At 34.8% G+C, this 26,755-nt stretch overlaps 1 protein-coding gene across 1 annotated transcript; it reads left to right on the top strand.

Moving 5' to 3' along the window:
• The first annotated feature begins 7,542 nt into the window (after positions 1-7,542).
• On the top strand, positions 7,543-14,329 carry LOC140169392 (histone-lysine N-methyltransferase PRDM9-like). Its single transcript, XM_072192650.1, has 6 exons — positions 7,543-7,554; positions 7,776-7,956; positions 8,763-8,843; positions 9,408-9,676; positions 12,433-12,673; positions 13,326-14,329. The coding sequence occupies exons 1-6, from the start codon at positions 7,543-7,545 to the stop codon at positions 14,327-14,329; spliced, it is 1,788 nt and encodes a 595-aa protein (XP_072048751.1).
• Positions 14,330-26,755: the final 12,426 nt, after the last annotated feature.

The raw sequence follows: 26,755 nt of genomic DNA, 5'->3' as shown, positions 1-26,755 counted from the left end.
TATTTCAGCACAGTTACACAGTTGTGGAGTATTAACAGTCAAAAATGAGGGAAAACCAATATTTGATCAATAAATCAATAACTACTTGCCTTGAGTTGCTGAATTTTCAGTGCAGTAGTTGTAATTCTTGCCCCTATCAGGGGTAGCGCTAGAACAAAGCACTCCAGAGTCCACAGGGACCCCCGAACTTGCAGAAAATTTGAAAGTTCGGGGTCCGAATTGTATTTTGGTGAGTCAGAGTTGCACAAATGCAGCATAAATAGTATGTCTGAGGTAACGCTTGATTGAAAAGCTGGTGGTCTGTAGGGACCCCTGAACTTGCAGAAAATTTAAAAATAGGGGGTCCAAATTGTATTTTGGTGAGTCCGGGACCCCAAAATGCAGCCTAGCGCTACCCCTGGCCCCTATATCTTACTAAGTTACTTGTCACCAATGTGCTATAATTTTGGAGAAAAATGCAAAAATAGGCACAAAATTGGCCAGGGTGTTACAGTAGTAGAGTGTTAATATGAATACAAATTATCACTTTTCAAAAACGCAAACAATCATGCAATTTTTTAATTTTTTTAGGTCAACCATGAATGATCCTAGCATTTAGGTCTAGGTCCAGGGACACTACAAAACCGACAAAATAAATACGCATTCATTCAAATGTTTTCATCATCTTCTCCAATGTCTTTACTTTTGAAGATTCGTCACTAGCTGGACTGTGGTGCTCAGGGCCAAGAATACGAAATACCCCGTCCTAAAACAATTTTACCTACGGTAATCAAATTTTGACCTAAATACCACTAATGTGGTATTTCAGTTGAATTTTGGTTTTTCAAATGACAATTTATGTTCCTATGCGCACAAAAAATTTTGTCTAGAAGGGGCACCCAAATTCTATGTATATAAAGGTTTCCACTATCATATAACAAAGTATTATCATGTTGAAAGCGTATCCAGGCATGGGTGCCCCCTTAGCCCCGGGTTGCCATCGCCCCCCCGAGCACATCTATAGGCGTTACGCCATTGGTGGCAAGGTAGGCCAAGGCCAGTGCATGGATGTGGCACCCGAGGGGTCGGGGGTTCAAACCGCACCCGAGAACAAAAATTTCTCTTCTTTCTTTCTTCCTTCTTTCCTTCCTCCTAGCCAAAAAGCAGTTGGGGTGTTAGGGCTAAGAATCCTAGCTACAAGTATGGAACAAGTCTTTCCAAACTGACTTTGATTTAACCTTTCAGTCAGTCAAAGTGTGGAGTTAATTTGCTAAAAAGTTAACATTTGTGGCCATTTTGTTTTATTTCGGATTTAGGAAGAACCTAGGGCAGGTAGAAAATAGAGAGAGCAAGATGAGTTCACCAAAAGAAGACAACCATGGGATTGAAGTCTATTTTACTGCAGCAGAGTTTGCCAAGTTCTCAGAGTATGAGAAACTCAGAATGAGGAACATGAAACAGAACCATGAAATGATGATCAAAGTTGGTAAGATTCTCCTTTCATTCTTTACCTCTATCTCATTGAAATTCCAAAGCCTAAACAAGGCCAAGCAAATGGGGGGGGGGGTGCCTTTCAGCAAAATGGCCCATTTTTATTCTTTTCAGCCACTTTTTGACAATTTGGGCCACTTGTCCTTGCTCCAATTTGTATTACCGGTACATGCAAGAAGGCTGTTGTTATACTAAAATTAATTCAAACAAAACTATGTTTTAAAGGAAAATATTTCTGTGAAATTATTTTCAGGTTTAAATGTGCCACCACCTGATTTCATGAGGCGAACTATAAGGAAAAAGACAAAGGTCTCATATGATGACAGTGATGACGAAGATGATAACTGGCTGCCTACAGGAAGCAGCAGATGTATGTATAAATTAGTATCACAGATCTTGTAATATTCTTTGAACTAAAGAGATAAAATAATTATATTATCTTTCTGCTTCAACAATCACAAGTAGGCAAATTTAATCACATTTAAACATTACACTGTGACGGAATGAGTGTAAATTGCTGTCATGAGAGTTAACTACTCACAAATGTATCTCATAATAGATCTACTTTTTTCCTATCAGATACTTAAATTTGGTCAAATTTTGTCTTTAGGCTGTGGTTATTTGTTTGGTTAGGGTTGCAAACCGTTGCATGTTGCTTGAAAAATAAGGTTGTTTGCAAAATATGTTAATGATTATTTTGTGTGATAAACAATGCAAGCCATAATTTGTAAGCACTCTTTAGCAAGGTCATAGTTCATTGAATTTACACACCGTATGACAAAACAGGCAAAAATAGTAACTTTTTGCACAAGAGATTTGGCCATTGCTCATTCTAGTTATGCTAGTGTATATGGACAATATAAGTGTGCTTTTTCATTTCATGACTTAAAATTTGACAAATATTGTAAGGAACACTTGAGGTTTTGAAACCTACATTTTGGTCAAAAAATGTGCTTGGATAATTAGTTTTCAACAGATTTACCACATTCGCCTTGCTATAACATGGGAAGTGTTAGCTTTCGTTTGATATAAAAAAAATTCTGATTGGATGAAGGGAACACTTGAGGTTTCAACGGAAACTAATTACAGAGGCCCATTTTCCAGCTAGAAGCTCCACAGCTCATATAATGCTATATGCACTCAACCGTGTAGTGTAAAAGACTGTGTGGAGACAATTCACTGCTTGCTGTGGTATGCTTGGAAGCTCTAGGATGAAAATGTGTGCTCAGGTGTACAGAGGTGGAAACTGCGTCTACAGATGGTTCATAAGAGAATCATTTTTGTATAGAAACCTTTCCATATGTTTCTAAAACTTTAACAACATCAGGACATGTTCCTGTGATAGGAAGTTGTGACAAATGTGGCAATTTTTTTTACTCCAAAAGGCCTTGCATTTGTTTGAGTGGTATACCTGAGCTACGGTTGTACTCGAAATACTAACCACACAACTATATTTCTACAGCGTCATCAGATTGCTTTCACATTGGCTATTTGTTGGGTTTACTAACAAATTTAGATGCTTGTTCTAAAAACCTTAATTTTCAGCTTTAGCAAAATACCTATGTAAGGTTTAGGCCTATTTTCTATTTTCCATATTGATAGTTCTATCACCTACATTTTTTCAATTAAAACTTTGAACATTATTAAAGTTGAATGTCATTGTAACTTGGTACCATTCCCTCTTTATTCATATTGTTTTGGGTAAGTTATCAACATAAGAGTACTATAAGACTTAGATAGCTTGATTAAAGAGCAATGCATAGTGTGTGTAAGGATTACATTTACTTGTCATAAAAAGTAACTTAACTTGGTTGGACTAGTGGCATATGTGCAAATGGGCTATGGCTTCTAGTTTTTGTCCTTCATATTGGGCAAAATTACCATCTACAGTTCCAAGTATCAGTCAGTAAACTTAAGGTTTGGATTTTTTTGAAATTCTGGATTTTTTGAAGTCTCAATTTGATTCCAAATGTGTTCCTTCTGATACCTGCACTTGGTTTTCTACTTGCCGGTGCCCTAATTGTAGGCCCATTTAAGGGATCTAGAATGAGCGTCTATTGCGTTTCGACAGTATTTTTTGTGGGACATGAGAGCACCTCAGACCTATCGAATTGCATTCTGAATATGAAGCATGTCTTTCTGATATCAAATAATTTTCATTTTTTGAAAATCACAATATAATACAAATTTTATGACAAATTATAAAAATTTGATATTTTTCAAATTTTTGATATATAACAGTCGTCAAAGTAAATTATATAAATCTAATGATATATTCTTAAAGTGTATGTAGCTGGGAGGAAAAGCCGACGGTCAATTGAAAATTTTGACCTTTCATATTGAAGATATGGATTTTTTTTCCCAAAAAGACCTAATTTTTTTTGGTGTTTTTGGTAAAAAAATCCATATATTCAATACTAAAGGTCAAAATTTTCAATTGATCGTCGGCATTTCATCCCACCTACATACACTTTAAGTATAAATCATCAGATTTATAAAGTTTACTTCGAGTACTGTTAAATATCAAAAATATCAATTTTTAATGATTTGCCATTAAATGTGTATTAAATTGCTAATTTCAAAAATCAAAATTATTTGATATCAGAAGGACATTCTTCAGTATTCAGAATGCAATTCGATATGTCTGATGTGCTCTAATGTCCCAAAATAAATACTGTCCAAATGTTCATACCCCTTCCCTTAAGGTCTTGCCTCTGGCATTCCATTCTTTTTTCCAAATTATTTAGGCCTTTCCTAGGTGGGATGGTTCTAGAGGTGAATTTACACCTGTTTATCCCAGCCTATTCGCTGGTCTTTTAACATGTTTTTTTTTTTAAAAGCTTTTATATTTATATTTGTCAAAATTTTGATGTGCAATAATTATATATGTACCAGTGATGAAGTCTAATAAATAAATAAATAAAGTGGATCCAGGATTTGAAGTTGGTAGGCAAGTGTTACTTTCTTTTTTTTTTTTCTTTTTTATTTCTTTTCTTTTCCTCCTCAATCTTGGTCTTCAGCTCTCTTTTTTGATAATTTTAGGAGACTTGTGCCACATTAGCTCCTACGAGGATCTGTCTAAGCCTTCCCCACTCACTATTGATATCCAGTGCCAATTATCCGATTTGAATATCTATAAATTTCAACACATTATTCTTGTATTGTGTATCTATTTCAATGTATTTGTTCTTGTATTGTGTTATTTTGATCTTTCCAGCTCGCAAAAAGATTTCAGCTTTTACAGTCCCTCTGAAGAAATCAGGTGGACAAAGGAGAGAAACAGTAAGTCATACAATCAGTGTCCGAAATAAGGAAAATATGGAGGTTGTCCCGAGGATAACTTAAGCATAATTTCTGCTTGTCCTCAAAACATTTTGGTTGTTCCCAAAATGTGTCATATTTTTGAGTGCAAAAAAAACAAACAAATTTGTTTGATGTCTTTTGTTCTGGAAAATATGTAGCCACAAATATAGCTAAACCTGTGCAAGCTTCAAAATTCGCCATGAATGCGGATCTCAAGCACTGCCACCATTGGGTAACTCAGTGAAATTGTTAATTAAAAATATTTAGAACTGGGCATGCTGAACAAGTGGGCATCATGCATCACATCATATTGTAATAATATGGGCTAGCAGTGATACAAATTACAATCAAACATGAAGTCAAAATTTAATGTCAAGTTATATATGGCCGTGTGTCGTGAACTGGTGTTCTCAATAGGGTGGTGTTGTTTCATATTTTAGTAAAAAATGACTTATTTGTAACAAGTAAGCACCTTTAATCATTTCCAATGCCATCAAATTTGCATTCATTTTAAAGCCTATAGTGTACTCCTTAGTTTGATACCAAACTTAATATTCTGAGGTTTTTAATTAAAAAGTTGTAAGTAATTAAGTAAACGAAGACGCAGGGTGGTGCAATTGGGATACGGAATTGGGATACGGAACCATGTAAAGTCTATGGGAGAAATGAGCACTCTGCTCATCAAGGTTTTTCTATATTACAACAATGTTTTAAGTCTTTAAATAAGATACTGCCTAAAGGCCTAGAATGTACTCTTTAATTTGGTACCAAATTTAATGTTCTGAGATATGAAATAAAAAAGATTTAATTAATTAAGTAAACAAAGACGCCAGGTGGTGCAAATTTGGGATACGGCACCATGTAAAGTCTATGGGAGAAACGAGCACTCATCAGTTCATCATGGTTTTCTACATTACAACAGTGAATGAAGTTTTTAAATCTCTACTTTTACACTAAAGATCTATTGTTTTGTGATTAATTAAAGGGGCATTTCGTGATCCACAGCCTCATCCCCCACTTTTCTCAAAAAAGTTGAGATTTTTATATCACTGGAAACCTCTGGCTACATAATGTTTATGTACTGAAATATTTCTTGCAGATTAATTCGTTTAGCAAAGATATCGTGAAATTTGAATTTCGTTCTGGTGCACCAGAACGAAATTACAACGCATTGTCTATGGAGCAGTGTAATACACTAAATCATGCATAACCCGCGAACGCAAAATCGGAATCAACTGAAATTTTGGGAATATGTTTTTTTCGTGGATATCTAATGAAAAATGACACAAATAGAGGATGCTAGGATCACAAAATACTCCTTTAATTAATTAATTAAATAAATTATTAATTAATTAATTAATTAATTTTAAATTAACATGGATTTTGGGATACCGAAATCTGAAGACAACCATCTCGGGTTTTTTTTAACTGCCATAAATCAATTGTAATTGATTTTAACAGGCCTGTATTAAATAACCATTAAATTAATTAAAAATTAATAAATTAATTATTAATTAATTATTAATTAAATAATTAAATAATTAAATAAATAAATAAATAAATAAATAAATAAATAAAAGCAAGCAAGCAAGCAAGACCAAAATTTAATATTTGCTCCAATATTCATAATATTGGAATTTTAAAATTGGACATTTAAAATAATACGCACACATTTATATTATAAATGGTTATATTATAATTGCTTATTGCATGTGAGATATTAAAGAGCGTCAAGAATAATAAAAATTCAGGTGAATTCAGAATTTGGCAGGGCTCGGTTGCTGACGCAAACTCTCTGGGTAAGTATATAAAAGCAACAGAGCCCGAAAGTCTTGGTTGCTAACGCAACCTCTCTGGATAGTACATAAAAGCAACATTGCCCGAAAAAATTGCCCGAAAATATTGCTAGGAAGAATCTGAAGTGATTTAAACTTGTAGTTAATACCTGTAGTTTTAACAGGTTTGAAGTTAACACAAGAGATTGGTTCTTTTTTAAACTGAACAAAATTTACGTCTTTTATGTCAGCATGTTTCGGTGTACCGTGACATCACACCACAGAAAGTACTCTATTTAGGTGTAACCTTATCAAAGTAAACATTTTTAGGATGGTTGCTGGTTGCACTTTTCAAATGTATTAATGTTTTTTAAGAATACACTAAGATTTTAATATACAGAGGCCCTTTTAGCAATTCAAGTATTATTTTTGTATTTTCCTCAAATTTTGATGGAAAATTTTGTAACGTGTCATTCCGTGTATCAAAAAAGTACATCAAGTAGGGGTAACCCTATCGAAGTATACATTTTTGGGTGGGCTATTGCCTCTACTTTGCACCAATAAGGTTGTTTTTAGATAGGTGCTATGTTTAGGATGTTACATGTTTTTGAGGAGGTGCTACTTTTTGACAACTTTTTCATGCATATTTGGATTTTTACCTGATTTAGACTTATCCCTACTGAAAATTAGATGCCATTTTTGGAAAGATTTGACTTTTTCCATTCAGAAAATGTTTACTTTTGCTATGATAGGATCTATAATTTGGAAGTTATGAATGTTTCAATGCAAAATGATGCGCGGTCCCAGAAATTTACTAACGAAACGCAAAGGAACACCACTTCAAGACACACGGCCATATCTTATAAATCATGATTTTGGAGGTAAATATAATGGTTGTCCAGGGGATAAGTACCTAGCTCAATATGGTTGTCCCCAGTGATTTTTGGACAAAAGGATAAGTGCTTATTTCGAACACTGCATAAAATCCTTAAACATGACTGGCAAGGTAATACACTTGACATGTTTTATATATTTACAGGTTTATTAAGCTAAATAAATAAAACATTGTATTATCTTATAAACAGCTCAGTCCAATTTTGGTAAAATTCTGTTTTCATTCTTGGTGTCTTATGAATTTCTTGGCTAGTTGATGAGTATTGGCATTTTATTGTACTTCTGACAACTCGAGATTATGACCATCTTGTTTTTCATTTTAACATTACTCAGAAAAAGCCAGAAACTATCTCTAGACCACCCATGTATGACAGCGATGATGCATTTGAACAACTTGCTAATATTAACGTCAGTGACTTTGAGGATGATGACACAAATCCAGAGACTTGGCATCCTGTTGAACAGACATTTCAAAAGAAGACAGAGAAGAAGAAAGAATTGCAAACTGACCCAGGTAAACTTTTTAATCGTTATAAATGTGTTGATGTTCAAAGCTGTGAAAATTGATTTTAACTAATGTTTTCAATATTTCGATGATGACAAAAAGTTTGAAATCAAATTTTTAGTAAAACTTGACTGGGATTTAATATCAAATTACCAGGTAAGGCATTTACACACAACACTTTAAGAAAAGGAACAAGCATGTACTTGTGGGCTGAGCTTTCAAACCAAAGCTGAACAAAGACATCCATAATATTAAATGGAAGTGAATTTTGTATTATCATTTCTGTTCTCTCGTTATAAGATTTTGCACTAGTATTACAAATATTGAATGCTTCCTAAAAACCTATGTGATGAAATTCATATTAGTTCCATTTGTTTGAATCATGATTATTTAACAATCAGACTATACAATATTATTTATTCTGGCAATTGTGAATTTTGAGCAACATTCTAACAACTTCGACAGTTTATGGCTTTGTCTGCTTTGTCATTTTGGTCTAGTAAATGTGACACATTGAAACAACTTGAGAAGTGCTACTCAGCAATGTGATAGCACTTATAAACTTGTGTTATCACATTGCTGAGTAACAATATATGCAGTCTAAAATTTAAGTAGCAATTTAGACTGCATGCATTGTTTTGATTTGCAACTTTTGAAAATGCACCAACTTTCATAATACATTATACTGGTATCAATCTGTAAATTTAGATTCTGTACACGACCTTATCAATCATAAGATCAGGTTTTGGTGTAGGACGGGTTACATAACTGCAGACTTCCTTTATTTGAGGTGTTTATATTTGGTATCATGGCAGGCACTAGACGTTACTCATTAAGAGAAGGAACAAGAAAATCCTACAAGGATCTTGAAGCTGCAGAAGATGATGTGTATGTCTGTGAGTATTCTTTTTGGATACCTAAGTTTCTTAATCATAGTGCTATATCAACATGATTTAAGTTACTAAACGAAACATATTTGATGACTTTCTGCTATTTCCTATCCTATTTTATTTTCGCTCCAAATCAAAGCTACTGTTGTAAAAAAAGCAAGGTTTTTTTGCCATCAGTACACCCTAAATTCCAGGCCAACAAGCTTGTTTATTCTAAGAGCCATGCAGGCGTGATTGTAATCACCTTATTGCATCAAATAAGTCTTGTACATGAATATTTTTCCAAAATTTGATTTACAAATATTGGTTGTTTTTGTTATTGGTTTCTTGATTATTATTGTATATTATTGTATAATATACCAGCATTGATTTATTTCACCAAAGATGTCAAGGATAATTTAAAATCAACACATTTTTCACACATGGTGGTGTAGGCTAGTGTCATGGGAGACAGGGTTAGTGTACCCAATCGATTTTAAAATTTAGAAAATCCCATAGGAAAATTGTTGAAATGCTTGATAATACTAAATTGTTAATGATCCATTCCCTGTTGTCTCGCATTAATTGCAGATTGTGAAGATTGTCATGAGCTGTATGAAGATGATTGTCCAACTCATCCTCTGACCATCATAGAAGACACTCCATTACCACCTAAATGCAAGAACCGGGCTAAACTTAGTCTACCACCAGGACTGGTTGTTAAAGAGGCTGGTATAGAAGGAGCTGGTCAAGGAGTTTGGACTGAGAAGTTCATTCGAAAAGGAGTAAGATTTGGACCCTATGGAGGAGAGATTGTTGTGAATGAACAAGTGGGGAGGAAAAGTGGCTATTCTTGGGAGGTAAGATTATACATTTTATTTAATTAGACACCAATTTGAAAAATGTTCCATTTGATAGGCAAAAAGCAAAAATATGTAAATTATAATACCAGTTGAGAAAATAAAGTTTAACACAGTGCAACAAGTTAAACTCAATTTACCCTTGCTAAGAAATGGGCCAATCCATGTTATTGTTTACCGGGTCAGATGTCAATCATTGTCATGCAGATAAATTTGTATTGTATTGTATTGTTTGGCTCGACCGGGAACCAATGGATTTACCGCCTTCAAGGGCGTGATTAGGTAGTGATTTATTCACTGTTGGTTTTGTATTGGACACGACAACAACAAAAATCTTAAACAAAAGTCAATAAATGGTTGTCGTGTCTGATTGCCAACATGCATGCAAATTTTGCGTCCGAGTGTTTTTCAATTTCTCTGTCTTAGGGTAAACAATGAGATATCAACTTAAATCTGGATGTGTGTTATTACTATTACAACACATGACAAATCAGGATATGGACTGTAAATCATAAAAATAAAACTCATCAACACATTTTTTAATTGTTTCATTTACTCTCTTCTTGTGCCACTCTTACCACAAATATAATGCGTTCTCATTGATCCATCATCTTGTTGTTTTTAAGCCAACCAAGTATGTCAGGGACTTTCAAAATCAATCAGTACAAGCTAATAGGTACTGAGCAAGTCAGCAATGGTATTTACTCAATTTTTGGCCCCCACACATGTGTGGGGCTTATGTTATCATCCAGATGGTTGCCTGGTTGTTTGTTTGTTTCTTTGTTATGTTTGACTGTCCGGGCGGAAGCAAATTCTTTAATCCACTGTGCAGCTCTAACGTAAGAACCGATTAACTTCATTATTATGTTTTCAGGGTTATTAGGAGTTAAGAAAACCTAATAATGATAATATTGGATGGCTTATTTCGCATGATACCATAACATATCGGATTCGTCATACAAATATCGAACTCGCCGTTGGCTCGTCCGATATTTTTATGACTCATCCGATATGTTATGGTATCATGCTCAGCCATCCAATATTATATCAAAATTTGTCTGGTGATAGGATATGCACACTCGGCAGTCCACGCTTTATAATGCGTGCCGGTTCGAAATTCTGAAAATTGGTGAAAGCGTGGGGGTTTAAACTTTTTTGGTAAAAAGCGTGGACTGATATAAAGCGTGGGATTAAAATAAAAAGCGTGGGGCTTCTTCCAACTTACAGTATATTTTTATTGAATGATAAAATAATCATAGTTCCAAGAAAAATCACCAAAACTTGCACACTATGTCGCAAGATAAAATTCCATTTGATGCAGGCTCGCGCTTGTTTACGTGAATCCAGTGCAATGTACACAATATCCTCCCCGAAGCGCTGCCAAAACACCTACGTCATATGCAAATGTCCGATTTTCCATGACGTGTTATTTTTCTTTACATTGATCGTATATGAGTGACGTCATTAACATGCATAATTGATTGAGCGAAGCAGCACGGAAGAAGTAGGATATAGTCGCTGAACACAGCGTCGTCAAGTTTCATGACAAGAACAACATTTGAACACCATAAAAGTACAGTTATTCATTAAAATGCTTATTTTACAGTGCAGTAGTAGTTTTTCACATATAATTTGCATTGTTCACGTAATGTATCAATTAACTTATTGGAGAGAAAAACATCGGACTCGCACATGTGAAATAGGTGCAGAATTCGGCGTACTTGATACTTCGAACCAAATTGCGTGCGACTTTGTCAGTTTACAAATAGCGGAAAAAGCAAAAAGTGGTGGGGGTCAAGAATTTTCAGTATAAAGGGTGCCTCAGTAAAAAGCGTGGGGGTCAGGAATTTTCAGTATAAAGGGTGCCTCAATAAAAAGGGTGGGGGTAAAATAAAAAGGGTGGGAGTCAAACCCCTCTGCCGAGTATGATATGGTAGCTTGATGTGCTGTATAGTTTTGTGACATGTTATTTGCATATTTATGAATATTAATGAGCTTATTTGCATATTTTGCCTACATTTTCATTAATCCACTCTGCAGGTTAAACGTAATAACCGATCAACTTCAAACTTAGTTTGGTGATTGGATATGCTGGCCTGATGTGCTGTATAGTTTTGTGTCATGTTATTTGCATATTTATGAATATTAATGAGCTTATTTGCATATTGCATATTATTTGTATTTACAAACCTTTGTTATTTACACACCTTTGTGTGGGGAGCCACCTTAATTACGAACCGCGTAATTATAGTTAAAATTTCCAACTTTGGTCTGAGTGGATCAGATCAGGGGTCCATTTCACTCAACTTTTAACCCTTCGTAACTCAGGTAAGTGAGGTAACCATTCGTAAAGTTACGAATACCCAATACTAGACATTACTTTATGAAGGGTTCCTGTAGTAAATCTCTATGTTTAGTGAAATGGAACTTACGACTTTTCATAAGTTACAAATGATTTCGTAAAGTTCAGTGAATTGGACCCCAGGTCACATATGGTCAGCATCCCATATGTGTAAGAGTAAGGAAAGCTAGATGGAGTGGGACAAATCATGACTCTTGGCTTTCTATCCTAGAGGACAAGGACCTGATTTGTCCTCTTCCCGGGCCATAGGCTTTATATTACAAACATCCTTGTGACATGGTGCTTTCCCCCATAATTGTGAAAGACTGATTATTGTTATGCTACAGCTTGGGTAAATAGTCACCTGCATGTTGCTTACACATTCATTTTTTGACGGTCATTTCTTTGCTTTCAGATTTTTAATGACAAGAAAAGAGTACACTTCATCAATGGGCAAAATAAAAGCAAAGCCAACTGGATGCGCTATGTCAACTGTGCCAGAAATGAACCAGAGCAGAACCTTATAGCCTACCAATACCGTGGTCGGATTTACTATCGAAGCTTTAAGCCAATCTATGCAGGGAAAGAATTGTTGGTTTATTATGGAGAAGAGTATGCTAAAGAGCTAGGAATAGACGAGGAGAAGTTTATTAATGGTAAGAGCTTCTAATAGCCATTGTTAATATCAGTTAAATAAACTTTAATTTTGTTTGTCACATTACCGTAAAAACCCGTTAATAAGCATAATGTGCCTATAGATATTTGTAAATTAAAAGAAAAAAATTGAGAAAGTTTAACAAACTACTCTAAAATTTTGTTCTTGTCTGAGCAGCTCATTAATAGGCATATATGCTTAAATAACAAATTTTTACAGTATGAATTTAAACCAAACTGCCAGTCAAATGCTAGTGCCCTGGCAATTGGGCCTGGTTTCTATGGTTTGAAACAATATAACACGGTTAAACTGCTGGTTCTGCCAGGGTTCCAGCAGTCAACCAGTATAACAAAAAAGACTGTACTGTATTGTGCAATTGAATTATTGCATGGCATGTTTTGGAATGGGGGGTAAAAACAACGCTGAAGACTCTAACTTTAAAGCCATGATCCTCAGTCCATGTTATTTATCCACCTTAGAACATGAGGAAACAACAAAATACAAGAGCATTACAAGAACAAGCTGTGGGAGCTTTCCCATTAATTTTGTCCTCAAGAAATTACAATCATTAGACCTAGTTTGCTGAAAATAGCACATCTAGCTTGCTTTCTTTTTTTATAAAATGACATTCATCATATGATTGTTTTCTACAGATCGTGATTGTCATCAATGTGAGTTCTGCAGTAAAGCATTCACTGGTTACTTATTTCTTCTCAAACATTTGAAGTATCGTCATCATCAACATGTAGACTTAACTCTGTACCAATCTAGACCATCTCCAAATCTTGCCAGATCTCTGTGTAAAGTGATCTCGTCTAACAGAGGCAATCAACATGATAGAACAAACACAGCAACAGCCAAAACTGTTCGGTTTCATCAATCAACAGATTTAAAGGACAAGAAAACAAAAGGAGACTTTGTTTTGAACTGTAATTACCCTGGTAACTCATCACAATCTGTTGACAGTTATCAAAGTGGTGATGTTATTCATCAGGAGGAGGATGTGAAGAAATATCACATAAATAAAGATGGAGACAAACCATATAGGTGTCAGATATGTGGTAAGGGGTTTACATCAAGGGGTAATGTGGCGATACATGAGAGAATTCATACAGGAGAGACACCATACAAATGTGATACATGTGGCAAGGCATTCGGCCAAAAGGGTCATTTAGATGGACATATGAGGATACACACAGGTATCAAACCATATCAATGTAGGTACTGTAATATGACATTTACAAAAAGTACCAACTTGACAGTACATGAGAGAATTCATACAGGAGAGAGACCTTACAAGTGTGATACATGTGGCAAGACATTCAGTGTAAAGCATCATTTAGATGGACATATGAGGACACACACAGGTATCAAGCCATACCGATGTAGGCACTGTAATATGACATTTACAGATAGTACTAATTTGACAAAACATGAGAGAATTCATACAGGAGAGAAACCATACAAATGTGGTACATGTGGTAAGGCATTCAGTTTAAAGGGTAATTTAGATGCACATATGAGGACACATACAGGTATTAAACCATACCAATGTGGTACATGTGGCAAGACATTCACCCAAAATAGTCATTTAAATGCACACATGAGGATACACACAGGTATCAAACCAATTAGTCAGGGAGTGAAGGCAGTTTAGGTAGAATTAATTCCTCAATCGACGATTTTTGTATCAATGGATGCAGAGTATATTGTAGTATTGTATAACAAAAATCGACTAAAATCTACTTTTGGCAAATTTTTTTATAACCCTTGAAAGTTGCACTTATTCTAACTTTGGGCAAGTTTAATTCAAGACGTAAATCAAAATACAATTGCGAAGCGTGGTACGCATCGCTGACTATCGCAACGGCATTACTGCGCTGACACATGAGCGACAAATTTTTGCGTATAGTGCGCATACACCGTTTACCTCGCTGACTCCCATTCTATTTATTATCCTTCCGCTGACACACGGTTTGCAGCATAGTAAGTTGATTGCAAATACCACTCACCTGTTTACGTTTGTTTTACCAACGAAATGTGTTTGTTAGTTAAGTTGGAATCTTCAGCATATTACTATTAGCTTACAAGATTATTTCAAAGGTATGTATACAACAGTATGTAGTATTAGTCTAAATGATTATAGGCCTATTTAATTAATTATGCACCTGCGCTGCCTGCTTTATGGAATTAAATATTAATCATTGGTAATTTTAGATGCGTAGCCTATAGACGGTTCAAAATTGATAAGCTTTTAAAGACCCACAATTGTAATAAATAAGGCCAAGTAGGCCTATTGCTCAAATCCGAGTTTTAAAACAACAAAGAGGAAAAGTTGCTTTTTTTATTTCTTATTTTGATCGCAAAATCGGTGCAAATGCAAATAAACTTATTATACGCTGTTTCAGCGTATATGTCTGTAAAAAGGAAGAGGGTTTAGTTATTCTGTTGTTCTGAGAAGTAGGCCCCCGGGGGTAGGCCACAAAACCTTCCAAAAGTGTTCATTGCAAGACCTAAAGAAACATCACAACTGAATTTCAAAATAATAAGCTTAGACTAAAATTGAAAAAATCTCAAAAAAGGAATCGGGCTGAGACGAGAAACACTACAATAGGCCTACCGATATATTTATTTAGGCCTGTGTATATTTAACCTACAAATTAAACAGTAAACCTGCATTGGGTCTATTTCAAACCATGTAGCAAGAACACGTACAAAATATGACAGCTATAGGCCTATAGTATGTTTTAGATGTACCGTATTTATTTATTTCTTACAGTGGATTTTGTGAAAACAAATAGGCAAGGTTTACATAGGCCTATTAAAAAAATAATATTTAAATATTGAAGTTACAGCTATAGGCGCTTATAATATATAATTTTGAGATTTACAAACTTAGAAAAACGTACAAAAATGGGATAACAGGCATCTTTCACCACTTCCAACAATATAAATAACGTAGGCCTATTTCAGTTGACCACGTGGTCATGCTGGTTGATGGCTTCTTCAGAACACATTAGGCCTATATCTGTAGAATGACCATTTGTTCTCTGCCCGGGGTTCTCTGCTTTCCCCCGTGGGATTTCCATGATATGAATTTCATGAGTTTCGTGAGTCCCCCGTGAAGCATTAAACCAATGGTCATTTTCAAGAAGCCATGCAGCCAAGATATGAATTAAGAGGCGACAGTCTAGGCCTGTGTGAGTAGAAACTTGGATTTGTCAACGGTCAATCATATAAAAATCTATACGGGGTGAATCGGGACACCGGGGTGAATCGGGACAAAACACAAAAAAGTTTTTTGACACCAAATTTTTCAAACCTAATTGATTGTTTTGTGTGTTTCTCTTCCCATGTTAAAAAATGGACTGTCAGTATCAGAATGGTGGCTTTGCACATGTGATACAGGAAATATGGAGCCCAGGACACTAAAATGAAAATTTCCTCCAATTGCTCCAAAAAAATGATGTGGTCAGAACTTTATCCCTCCCAGTGGAACCATTGGAGGAAATGAGCTGGAAATGCACAGGGACCTCACAAAAAGTGTCATACATGTGCTGTAAAAATGAAAATTTGGTTAGTCCAAAGAAATTTTTAATTTTGTTGATTTTTGTACTTTTCAGATTTGAACTTTTGAGAACGGGGTGAATTGGGACACAATGTACTGTAGCTTTAATGGTATTAAGTTTGGATTATTCTCTATGTGGCATCATCTTAAGCCTGTAATAGTTAGTTGTCCTCTACCCGGTACCACCCACCACTAATTTTAAAAACAGGAAGTGAGTTTTTACTGTCCCGGTACAAAATTTTACCACACCTAATTTTCAGAATTCCAGAAATAATTTTTTGAAAGGATTTTCAGGTTTTAAATAAATCGTACTTTGTTTTTAAAATATTGTTATTAATTTGTTTGTATCTTTAATGGTATAACTTGTATTAAGATATGTATTGGTAAAACAGACCTATTTGCACCTTCATTGGGCACAGGTCATTGGGTAGCTCTATAATTTGACTTAGAATTAGAAAATTAGAAAAACAAATTTGAAAGCCACCCACCCTTAACCCAAAAAAGTTTTGGAGGACAACCATTTGAACTATAATGTTGTTAGTCTTATCCTGAAGTTCCAGTAATTATTGAGTTAATTATGCTTTGAATATTGCTGTTAGAGTTGGAAAATGTTTGCCAATGTTCAATTTGTTGGACTGATAGAAATCATTCGTGAGTTGTTTTTAATGGCACTGATTGCAAGTTGGTACCAGTATGGTATTGCTAAATTGCCCATAATGTGTTTGGCCAAAGGTTGTTTTGCTTTATGCTGTATGTACATGATAATTGTTATTGATGGAAAATCACATGCAAGTAGCAAGAACATTTAACAGTTGTCTGCAATATGTGCGAGTTGTCCATTTTGACTGGAAGTCACAGCTAAACTCGTTATTTTTTCCTTTAAAATGACACATGATTATCGGTATTTTTTTTTAATGTTTAGGAGAAATGCAGTATTTATTTGGTAAGAAACACTGTAGTATTACCTTATTTAAGTAGTGATAAGAAAAGAACAATGAAAACTTAAGTTTTAACATGAAATGTGAAGGTCAAAAGTGTTATTACTTTTTTACCGTAACAAGTACAGTCCAGTTGAGGGTACCAAAGAACATCCAAGTTATGGCAGTAAACATGACATCAATTGTTGTTAAATTGTTCTAAATTATTAGAGAAGTATTTTTAAATATTTAAAAATACTTGTTTAATGTCCCAATTCACCTCATTTGTGGGGATAAAGGGTACAAAAACTAATTCAAACCTTCATCATATACTATTTACTCTGCTGTCCCGATTCACCCCAAACTCGGGGTGAATCGGGACAGTCACATAAATAAAAAAAAGAGGTAAAGCACTTGAAATCCACTCAATCTAACATTACCAGTATGTAGATCTCATGTGTGGACATAAAATGCACCAAAAACTGTGGCAATTGAAGCTACAAAGAAAAAAATACAATTAAAGCCATGCCCAAACTGTCCCGATTCACCCCGTTTTACGGTACGTTATTTTACTTCATTCCCACTAAAAATTTACAATTGACCCTATATGTTTTGAATTTACAATTGGCCATATAGGCCTACATTTTGAATTTACAATTGGCCCTATAGGCCTATAGGCCTACATTTTGAATTTACAATTGGCCATATACATTTTGAATGTACAATTGGCCCTATAGGCCTACATTTTGAATTTACAATTGGCCATATACATTTTGAATTTACAATTGGCCTTATATACATTTTAAATTTACAATTGGCCCTATACAGTTTGAATTTACAATTGGCCCTATATACAGTTTGAATTTACAATTGGCCCTATACATTTTAAATTTACAATTGGCCCTATACACATCTTGAATTAACAATTGGCCCTATATACATTTTGAATTTCCAATTGGCCCTATATACATTTTGAATTTACAATTGGCCCTATATACATTTTGAATTTACAATTGACCCTATATACATTTTGAATTACAATTGGCCCTATACATTTTGAATTTACAACTGGCCCTATATACACTTTGAATTTACAATTGGCCCTAGGCATATACACATCTTGAATTAATAATTGGCCCTATATACATTTTGAATTTCCAATTGGCCATATATATACATTTTGAATTTACAATTGGCCATATATACATTTTGAATTTACAATTGGCCATAGCCTATATACATTTTGAATTTACAATTTTATTTCAATTTTATATACGCCAAAATATTTTTTTTAATTGAGCGAGAATGACGATAGAAAAAAACTGTGAAAATGCCATGTAAAAATGACATTAGACCCAACCAATGATTACTGTTTCGTTTTTATGGTAATCTAATGTTTTATTTCCTGAAATAAAAATACGGGTCGAATGTGGATTTATTGTATAAATGATGAAAACATCGACGTGTATACAAGAAGCTACAAGAAAAATGGTAGGCCACGCCACACACATACTTTTAGTATCTGGCGAGCACGCGTGCGAGTCTAAAATCGATATAATGTATGAAAAAACTATTGTGCGTAGGCTCATTTAATGTATATAGAACACACAGTTTAACAATTGAGCGCTATTAATACACATTAATGTTTTTAAACAAATAAAATTCCAAAATATGGTACGTTTTCTGTCTTTGCTTATCACGTGGTATGTTGAAGTAATGAAGTTGCGATTATATTTTAAAATTTTCATCATGACGCCATCAAGCCTTTACGGACGAGCGGTCTAAGGCGCTAGTGTCAATACTGTATAGTACTCCTCAGTAGGACGTGGGTCCGAACCCCGCCGGCGCCTATGCAAAAATAAATTTAATTTTTATTATTTTTTTTATTTCATATTATGTTAGGGAAATGTGGCTGGGATAATGTATGTATGGCGAAGAGTGGTGTGGTGCATGACGTGTGGTTTAAATTCGGTTTCACGAGTACGCATACGCATGTACGCTCACTTATAGCGCCGCACGCAATACAAAACGATAAGCGGACGCATTGACCATGTTTATGAAAATGCGGCTTACAGTCGGAAACATTCGTGATTTGTTCATTTTTACTGAAAAATAGTGATTTTCAAATGCCTGTAGATTTTTTTGCCCAGGGTGGATTTTGGCCGATTTTCGATATGTGATTGAATATTTAAAGCCACGTCTACCAGTACAAAAATTGTCGATTGAGGAATTAATTCCAGCAGACACCCTATCTAGGGCTCTCACTCCCTCACTAAATATAGATATTGTAACAAGACATTGCACTGAAATGATTAATTTGTCAAAAAAGTGGTCTAATTTGACAAATAAAAAATGCATCATTGCATATGAAATATTAATTTAGCATTCAAGATAAAACTGCTGAAAATGTTCTTGGGATGTCAAGTAAACATAGCATTCCAATTTCCAAATTTATTTTCATCAATACAAATTTTTGATTTGTCAAATTAGACCACTTTTTGACGTGTGGTATATATCTATACTGCCAAGAACCATGAGAGAATTCATATAAGTGAGTAACTGTAAAAGTGTGGTGCATATTGCAAGACATTCAAACAAAGGGTCTTTTAGATTCACATGAATTAACCATGTCCTATGCACAGTCATGTTTATGTAACAGTAACTTGATAAGCCATCCTGGGAGTTCATGAATGAGAAAAGCCATTAGTACCCTACATCATGTGATCAAGCATGATTTACACAGAGTAACACATAATGAAGACCAGACAAGCATGGATTGGTCAATAGTTGCGCACATGGTCATGATGGTTGTGGTATCCAAAAGAAAGGTGTCAGTATCTAAAGGTGGACCAGTATTTTGTACCTGGCTCTCAAACTCTACTGGCTACCATTGTGTGTACTAAACCACCAACCAGCCTTGTGTTCAAAGGGGCAAAAGCCAATCCGGTAGAAGGCGAGGAGTTTGTCTGTCCCAAGTTTACATGAAATGTTTTTTCCTGAGAGGTACTCTGTCCCCTGCCCATTGGTTATTCCAAATGGAAACTCTGCTAAGATGTGTAAAATAAGAGAACATTCTACTTCAAGTACTTGTGACTTGACTAGTATGATCCCATGTCTTATCAATTTGGAGACCATAAATTGACACAGGCCAACTCTTTGAATCACATCAGTTGGTAATTAGAATAAGGTATACCACCCAGGAGCTAGATTTATTCTGTGATGATGCATAGTTCTTAAATAATCAGACGATGTATGACCAGATTCTCAATTTGTGCCACATCAATATTCTATTCAGTTGTTAAAATCTGGAACATTTGTCTAAAGGTCAAGATTCAAATTGCAGGTCTAACAAATTACCCAGCTGCTCATCTCTCTCTTAATTTCAAATTCATGCCATAACAATTGCATTATTTCTGTCAAATGTTAATTTTGCCATACTTTCACAGAAATGATAAAATAATATTGGTAAAAAATACCAGAAGAGTTTTTATCCATTTTAAAGTGAAATGACAAGGTAAAGTGAAAACTAACCCACTAATTTTTCATCATTTAACCATGGAGCTCTATGGAATATAGTATGTATATTATTGTATTACAATATATGGCTTTGTTATTTAAAACACGGCCAATACCAATTAGGCATAAGTTTGAAAGCATATTAAAGCATTATTAACTAACAAATATGTTTATGAAATTGTTTTAAAAAGAATGTACATTATGGCTTTATTAGTGAATGCTACAAGTGCAGGGTCACCACAATTAATGTGGAGTTTTGAGTATGTCTTGATGCACCAACATTGGAAATAAGATTTTCGGACCAGGGGATACTTATTTTCAAAGAAGGCCTCTGGTTCACAAGCTTTTCCTTGAGCCAGGGACTATTTTTAAAATCCATCAGGGCTAAACAAAAGAAACAAACATGAATTTACATCATGCATTGCTCATGATAAAATATCCTAAAGCAAGTGCAGTCAACAATCAAAATGTATAAAATATGCTGCATAAATTCATTAATGTTGAAAATTAAGACGTCTTCCTGCTCATAATTTCCAAGCCTGTGATGCACGCTATGAGCTTTGAAAGCCTTGAAAAATGAATTAGTTTGTTGTTTCAATATTCAGTTGAATATCATACTTTTGCAATGCATTGATTGAATTTATAAAAGATTAGGAATGAGGGCATGATTGATTGTTATTGAGAGCATGCTTGATTGTTTATGCCTGAAGCAGAGCCAAGGGTATGAACAATGACTGTGCCCTCATTTCTATCTGGTGATTGTAATTCATCAAAATAATAAAAATAAACATGTAACTTTCTGTAAAATGTGATTTCCTTACTTGTTTCGATCCTGCCATCATCACGCTGAGCAGCCAGGCATTAACCTGTACTCGACAAGCAGTGTAAATTGGATTTGTCAATTAATTTGTACAAGAAAACTAAATGAATAGTTGAATTACAAAGAATTATACTTAAACTGTACATAGTTTTACTACTTGTTCATTTCTGTATTGTGTTAAAATATTGGTCATAACTTCTAAACAACTTTTGAATTATAATTGTTATAATGAAATCAATAAAATATATCAACACAAAGTGCCTATGTTTAGTTGTATTTTATTTTGTTACACGCTGTAAATTGAATATCAATATAAAGTGTCACTTTTTTGACAAGCTCAATCCGTACCGGTGTCATTCCATTCGTTCGTTAGTAACATGCATTCGGTGAAACACCTATCGAAAACCTTCTATTGAGCTTGGTATAGGCCTACATGGTATAAGAGGTTAACAGCAGATATTGGTGTTGATGAATTAGCATCCTAGCAATCTGCTGATATTGATGAAGGGACTGTCCTTGGTTACCTACTACTGATATTGGTATTGATAAAGCACTGTGTCCTAGTTATTTAATACTGATATATTAAGCACTATGTCCTTGTTGTTTGTTGCTGATATGGGCATTGATGAAGTAGTGTCTTAGTTATCTACTGCTGATATTGGTAGTGTAGCTATAGTGTCTTGTCTCAAGTTGAGAGTAACGCCATACTAGATTTTGCAGTGGCAGATTTGAATCGTTGCGTTTACATGGTTGCGTCGCTGCCCGCCTGCGTACAGACAAATCGCATTTCTATGCCTGTGTATGCTATGCCCCGCGGGATCAGGTTCGTAAGTCTGACAAGCTTGCTTGTTCAATATGCAACATTATTGGATCCTCTTGAAATGCCCAGCATTTATAGTTTTATGACCTTCACATTCAGCTATACATAAGGTAGCTCCTATGTTGCAGTTTGATGTGGTAGTCTTGTCCATGGTTACTGGAAACTGATGGGTACCAATCATTTTGATAGTCTGTATTGGTATTGATGAAGTAGTGTACCTATCTATTACTGATTTTGGTATTGATGATATAGTGTAGCTATCTACTGCTGATATTGGTATTGATGAAGTAGTGTAGCTATCTACTGCTGATATCAGTATTCATGAAGTAGTGTAGCTGTCTACTGCTGATATTGGTATTGATGAAGTAGTGTAGCTATCTACTGCTGAAATCAGTGTTAATGAAGTAGTGTAGCTGTCTACTGGATATTGATGAAGTAGTATAACCATCTACTGCTGATATTGGTATTGATGAAGTAGTGTAGCTACAGTATGTCCACTTAGAAGTACAAACCAAATCTGTGGCATCGGGGGTCGATGCTTTGCATCACACGCGAGCGCAATGCGTAAAGAGCATGGTGCGCTCGGCAAGTACAAATCGCGCAGCAGTTGGCTCGCCAAAGAAGCATTGCACCGAAATAGTTATTCTCATACCTCCAGTTTCCGAGGTCTATTTACTTTGTACTTCTATGTGGACAGACTGTACCTACTACTGATATTGGTACTGATGAAGTAGTGTAGCTATCTACTGCTGATATCAGTATTGATGAAGTAGTGTAGCTATCTACTGCTGATATCAGTATTGATGAAGGAGTATAGCTATCTACTGTTGATATCAGTATTGATGAAGTACTGCCTTAGCTATTGACTGCTGATATCAGTATTGATAAAGTAATGCCTTGGCTAGCTACTGCTGATATTGGTATGAACTAATGTCTTGGCTTTCTACTGCTGATATTGGTATCAATGAAGTAGTGCTTTAGCTAGCTAGACTGGAAAATAGGAGAATCATTAACATCATTTGGAATCAACAAAAATATTTCAACCAAATGTGGCCACATTCTTTGTTTTGTTTTTTGAGTGTTTGGTTAGCTGGTTCAAAGTAAAAACAGTCTTGACTTTAAAAAGAGCATGGAAGAGTTTTTGAAGTTTTGATGTACTTGGGCTAAATTAAAAATTTATACAAAAGGTTTCCTTTTTGATGCATCACAATTTTTACTCCAAGACGACTTTGATTTCTTTAAATATTTTTTTAATTGATACTGTGAATCTTCCGGCCCTCTATAAAAAACACCAGTAACCTTATCAAGTTATGGTGCCTAGTCTCTGCCTACCACTATTGAAATGGGCTGAAATGGCCTTGTAAAATTTCCTCTGTGCAAGTAATTTCAAAACACCTGCATAAGTAGCCTACCGTATGTAGAAACAGGAAAATCTTAGTTTACGTAGGGTTTTTTGTGGCATTCTTCAAAAACAAATTAAAATTTTGATTTACTTGGGTATTTTCTCACAATGAAACAGTGTTAAAATTAGCAATACAATAAATTTATTGTGACAAGTGCCCATGAAACAATGTGCACTTATTTTAATCATGGCAGCAGGTCCAATATTTTGAGTACGCCGGCGTCATTCTTAGTTGATTAAATATTATTTCAATATCTAAACACTATTTAGCAAAAAATAATGATGAAACAGCATAAAAAGGTTGATGTAAAAGGTTTCAGCAAACAGTGACATAGCCGTTCTTGCCAAGGGTGGGTCTATTTTCAGCTATATCAAAACTTATGGTCCATTTTGAAGTAAAGGTTTCGAATTTTAGGTTATAAATGTTTAGTTAGGGATGAAATAAAAACTCGGCCGGCGGTTGACCGCAGATTCCGTCCGGTTGCTATTGTTCTAAACAATGGCAACCGGACGGAACCACCGGTCAAGTTTTGATTTTACCATCAGTTTACCATGATTTAGGGTCTATTGCGGGGGTTGAATAACAAGCTTGGGTAGCAATTATAAATTCAAGTGACCCCCTGGGTTAGTACCATATACTAGTACATCAAATCACTTGATACAAAAACACATCTGACAACAGTCTCTGCTTTTGAATTAAGTTTCTTTTCTCTTTTTCATGTTTTACATTACCAATGATAAATATATGTACAATAATATTGGCATCTATTTACATGCAAATAAATATCTTGAATGTACAGAAAATACAGCTATTTTTGTTCAGGGTGCACACAGGGTTGCATTGCAAAGTAACAATGACACATATAGCGGATTATATAAATGTGTAACGCATACAAATATTCTCGTCATTTGATTTGTGGATACTACATCACATAACAAAATACCTTCCTACTTCCCCGATATTTCATGACAGGGAAAGAAGTGGCTGTGAATAGTGACAATAATTTCACGAGCAGTCACTATCTGTATGATATTTGTGAAAAGAAAACGATGCAAGGAATGCAACTTAAAAACTTTGGAAAAATTGCTTTGTTTGTAGAAAATAGGCAAAATATGATGTTCTTCCCCAAAAATGTTTTTTAAACCACCACAACAAGTCTTAGACTCTTAGTCCACCTACACACAAATATGCAGATACCATACTGAAATTGTTTTGTTTAAAAAAAATATGTAAAAAGTTTTGTCAGATGTAAGTCAATATTTTGCATAATAAACAAAATTTCTACAAAATTAAGCATGTTGTAAATTTGACCTTGTCTCTACATTAACAATATGTGACATGATCAAGGGGAATGAGTCGCATGCCGACCCTGGTCGAAAATGAGTTTTACATGTTTCTAAAGAGGACATTTTGAGCTGTCAGAAACTGAAAACCCCATATTTGATGCAAAGTTACATCAATTTATTATTCGCTGAAAACAAAACAATTTAAAAACTTTCTTGCCAATATCTTAAAATCAATGTTTGCGACATCCGACATATTTTCCCTTGATTGTGTCACATACCTAGCTTTTCAGGTGTGTAAGCTTAACAAATTGAAGGTTCATAAATTTGAGGTTGAAAAATTCAGTTTGTGGACTTGAACCAAAATTTAAAGACACAGTTACATCATTTCCTTTCCAAAAATATATTCTTTCATACACTTGCCTTAATCATTTTAAAAGATATTGTGACAAATAGTTCTTAAAATCACAATAAATGTGACCCTGATAGAAGCACTATAATTCAACTTTTGTGTACTTCCCAGAATCCTTTGCAAATAACTTCATTGTTGATGTGCCCATCTTCACTAAGCATGTTGAACTATGGAGTAATGATGCAGTGGCATAACAAGTGCCTCAGGCCCATGGACAAGGAGCAGTGTGGGGTCCTTTTAACATTACCTGTATCCGCTCTTATTTTATTTTTGCTTTTGCCCGGGTCCATGAAACCTCAGGTCCCTAAACTTTGTCCACATCCATGGAGTGGATGTGTGCATCAACAATCAAGTATTCTGGGTCAAAGGCTTTCAGGAATATCAGAAATGGTGTAATTTGCCATGCAACTTTATACACATGGCATTACCAATTCCACAAGCTTTTAGCTTTTATTTATACTAAATCAGAAATTCAAAATAGTGTCATCGGTTTGTGTCCCAACTATGTGCGACAATAGGCTGCTTAAGGTTAGCAACTATTTTTAACTGTTGCGATTTGGTAGTTCACAGCATCTTGCGAATGGTAGCGAGCTATGGCAAAAATTTCATTGACCATTTTATAGCGAGCATAGAATTCAATTATCACAGATGTACTTTTGTAGGTCCTGTGGTTCTTGAGTTATGTTGTAAATAGTGCAGAAACAACAACACTTTTGTAAAACGTACATAACTCGTTAACAACAATAAATCAAGAAAGTTTTAAGTTTTCAAAGTATATGATTTGTAGATTGAACTTTTGCAAAACATCAAAGTGTTATTTTTCAATAATGTATTGATTTAGATAATGAAAATTTTTTTGGTTGCTTCGACTATTACCTAGTCTACCGTAAGGGTGGCAAATTGTACCACCTGACTCCTGTGAATAAACTTTTCAAATCACAGTTTTCTGAAGACAGCCATTTGTTTAATGACCCACTTTATAATTCTGGGTTATCGTGCAACATACATACATACATACATACGAGATTTATCGTGCAACTGTTGGGTGCAGCACTTTAACACTAGTTGCCATGGTTGCAGCGTTTTATATTGTAGTACATCTTCATAGGAAAAACATACACGTACCAGTATATACAAAGGCAGCTATTATAAAAATGTCAAAGTATAAAATAAAATCTCTTGAAGCATCACATGAGTGTTCCATTAATTATCAGAAAATTAAATTAATCAGGTTTGATCAAATCAAAGTGTGCTTACATTACGACAAATTGGCACTTGAAAGCCTAATTGAATAATTAGAGAACTTCTTTACAATGGTTCTGCAAAATTGAATTTGGAAGCAAA

The sequence above is a fragment of the Amphiura filiformis genome, chromosome 14, assembly GCF_039555335.1.
Source record: "Amphiura filiformis chromosome 14, Afil_fr2py, whole genome shotgun sequence".
Taxonomy (NCBI): Eukaryota; Metazoa; Echinodermata; class Ophiuroidea; order Amphilepidida; family Amphiuridae; genus Amphiura; species Amphiura filiformis.
Note: the sequence above shows the minus strand (reverse complement) of the source record. Positions and strands in the feature narration are given on the sequence as shown.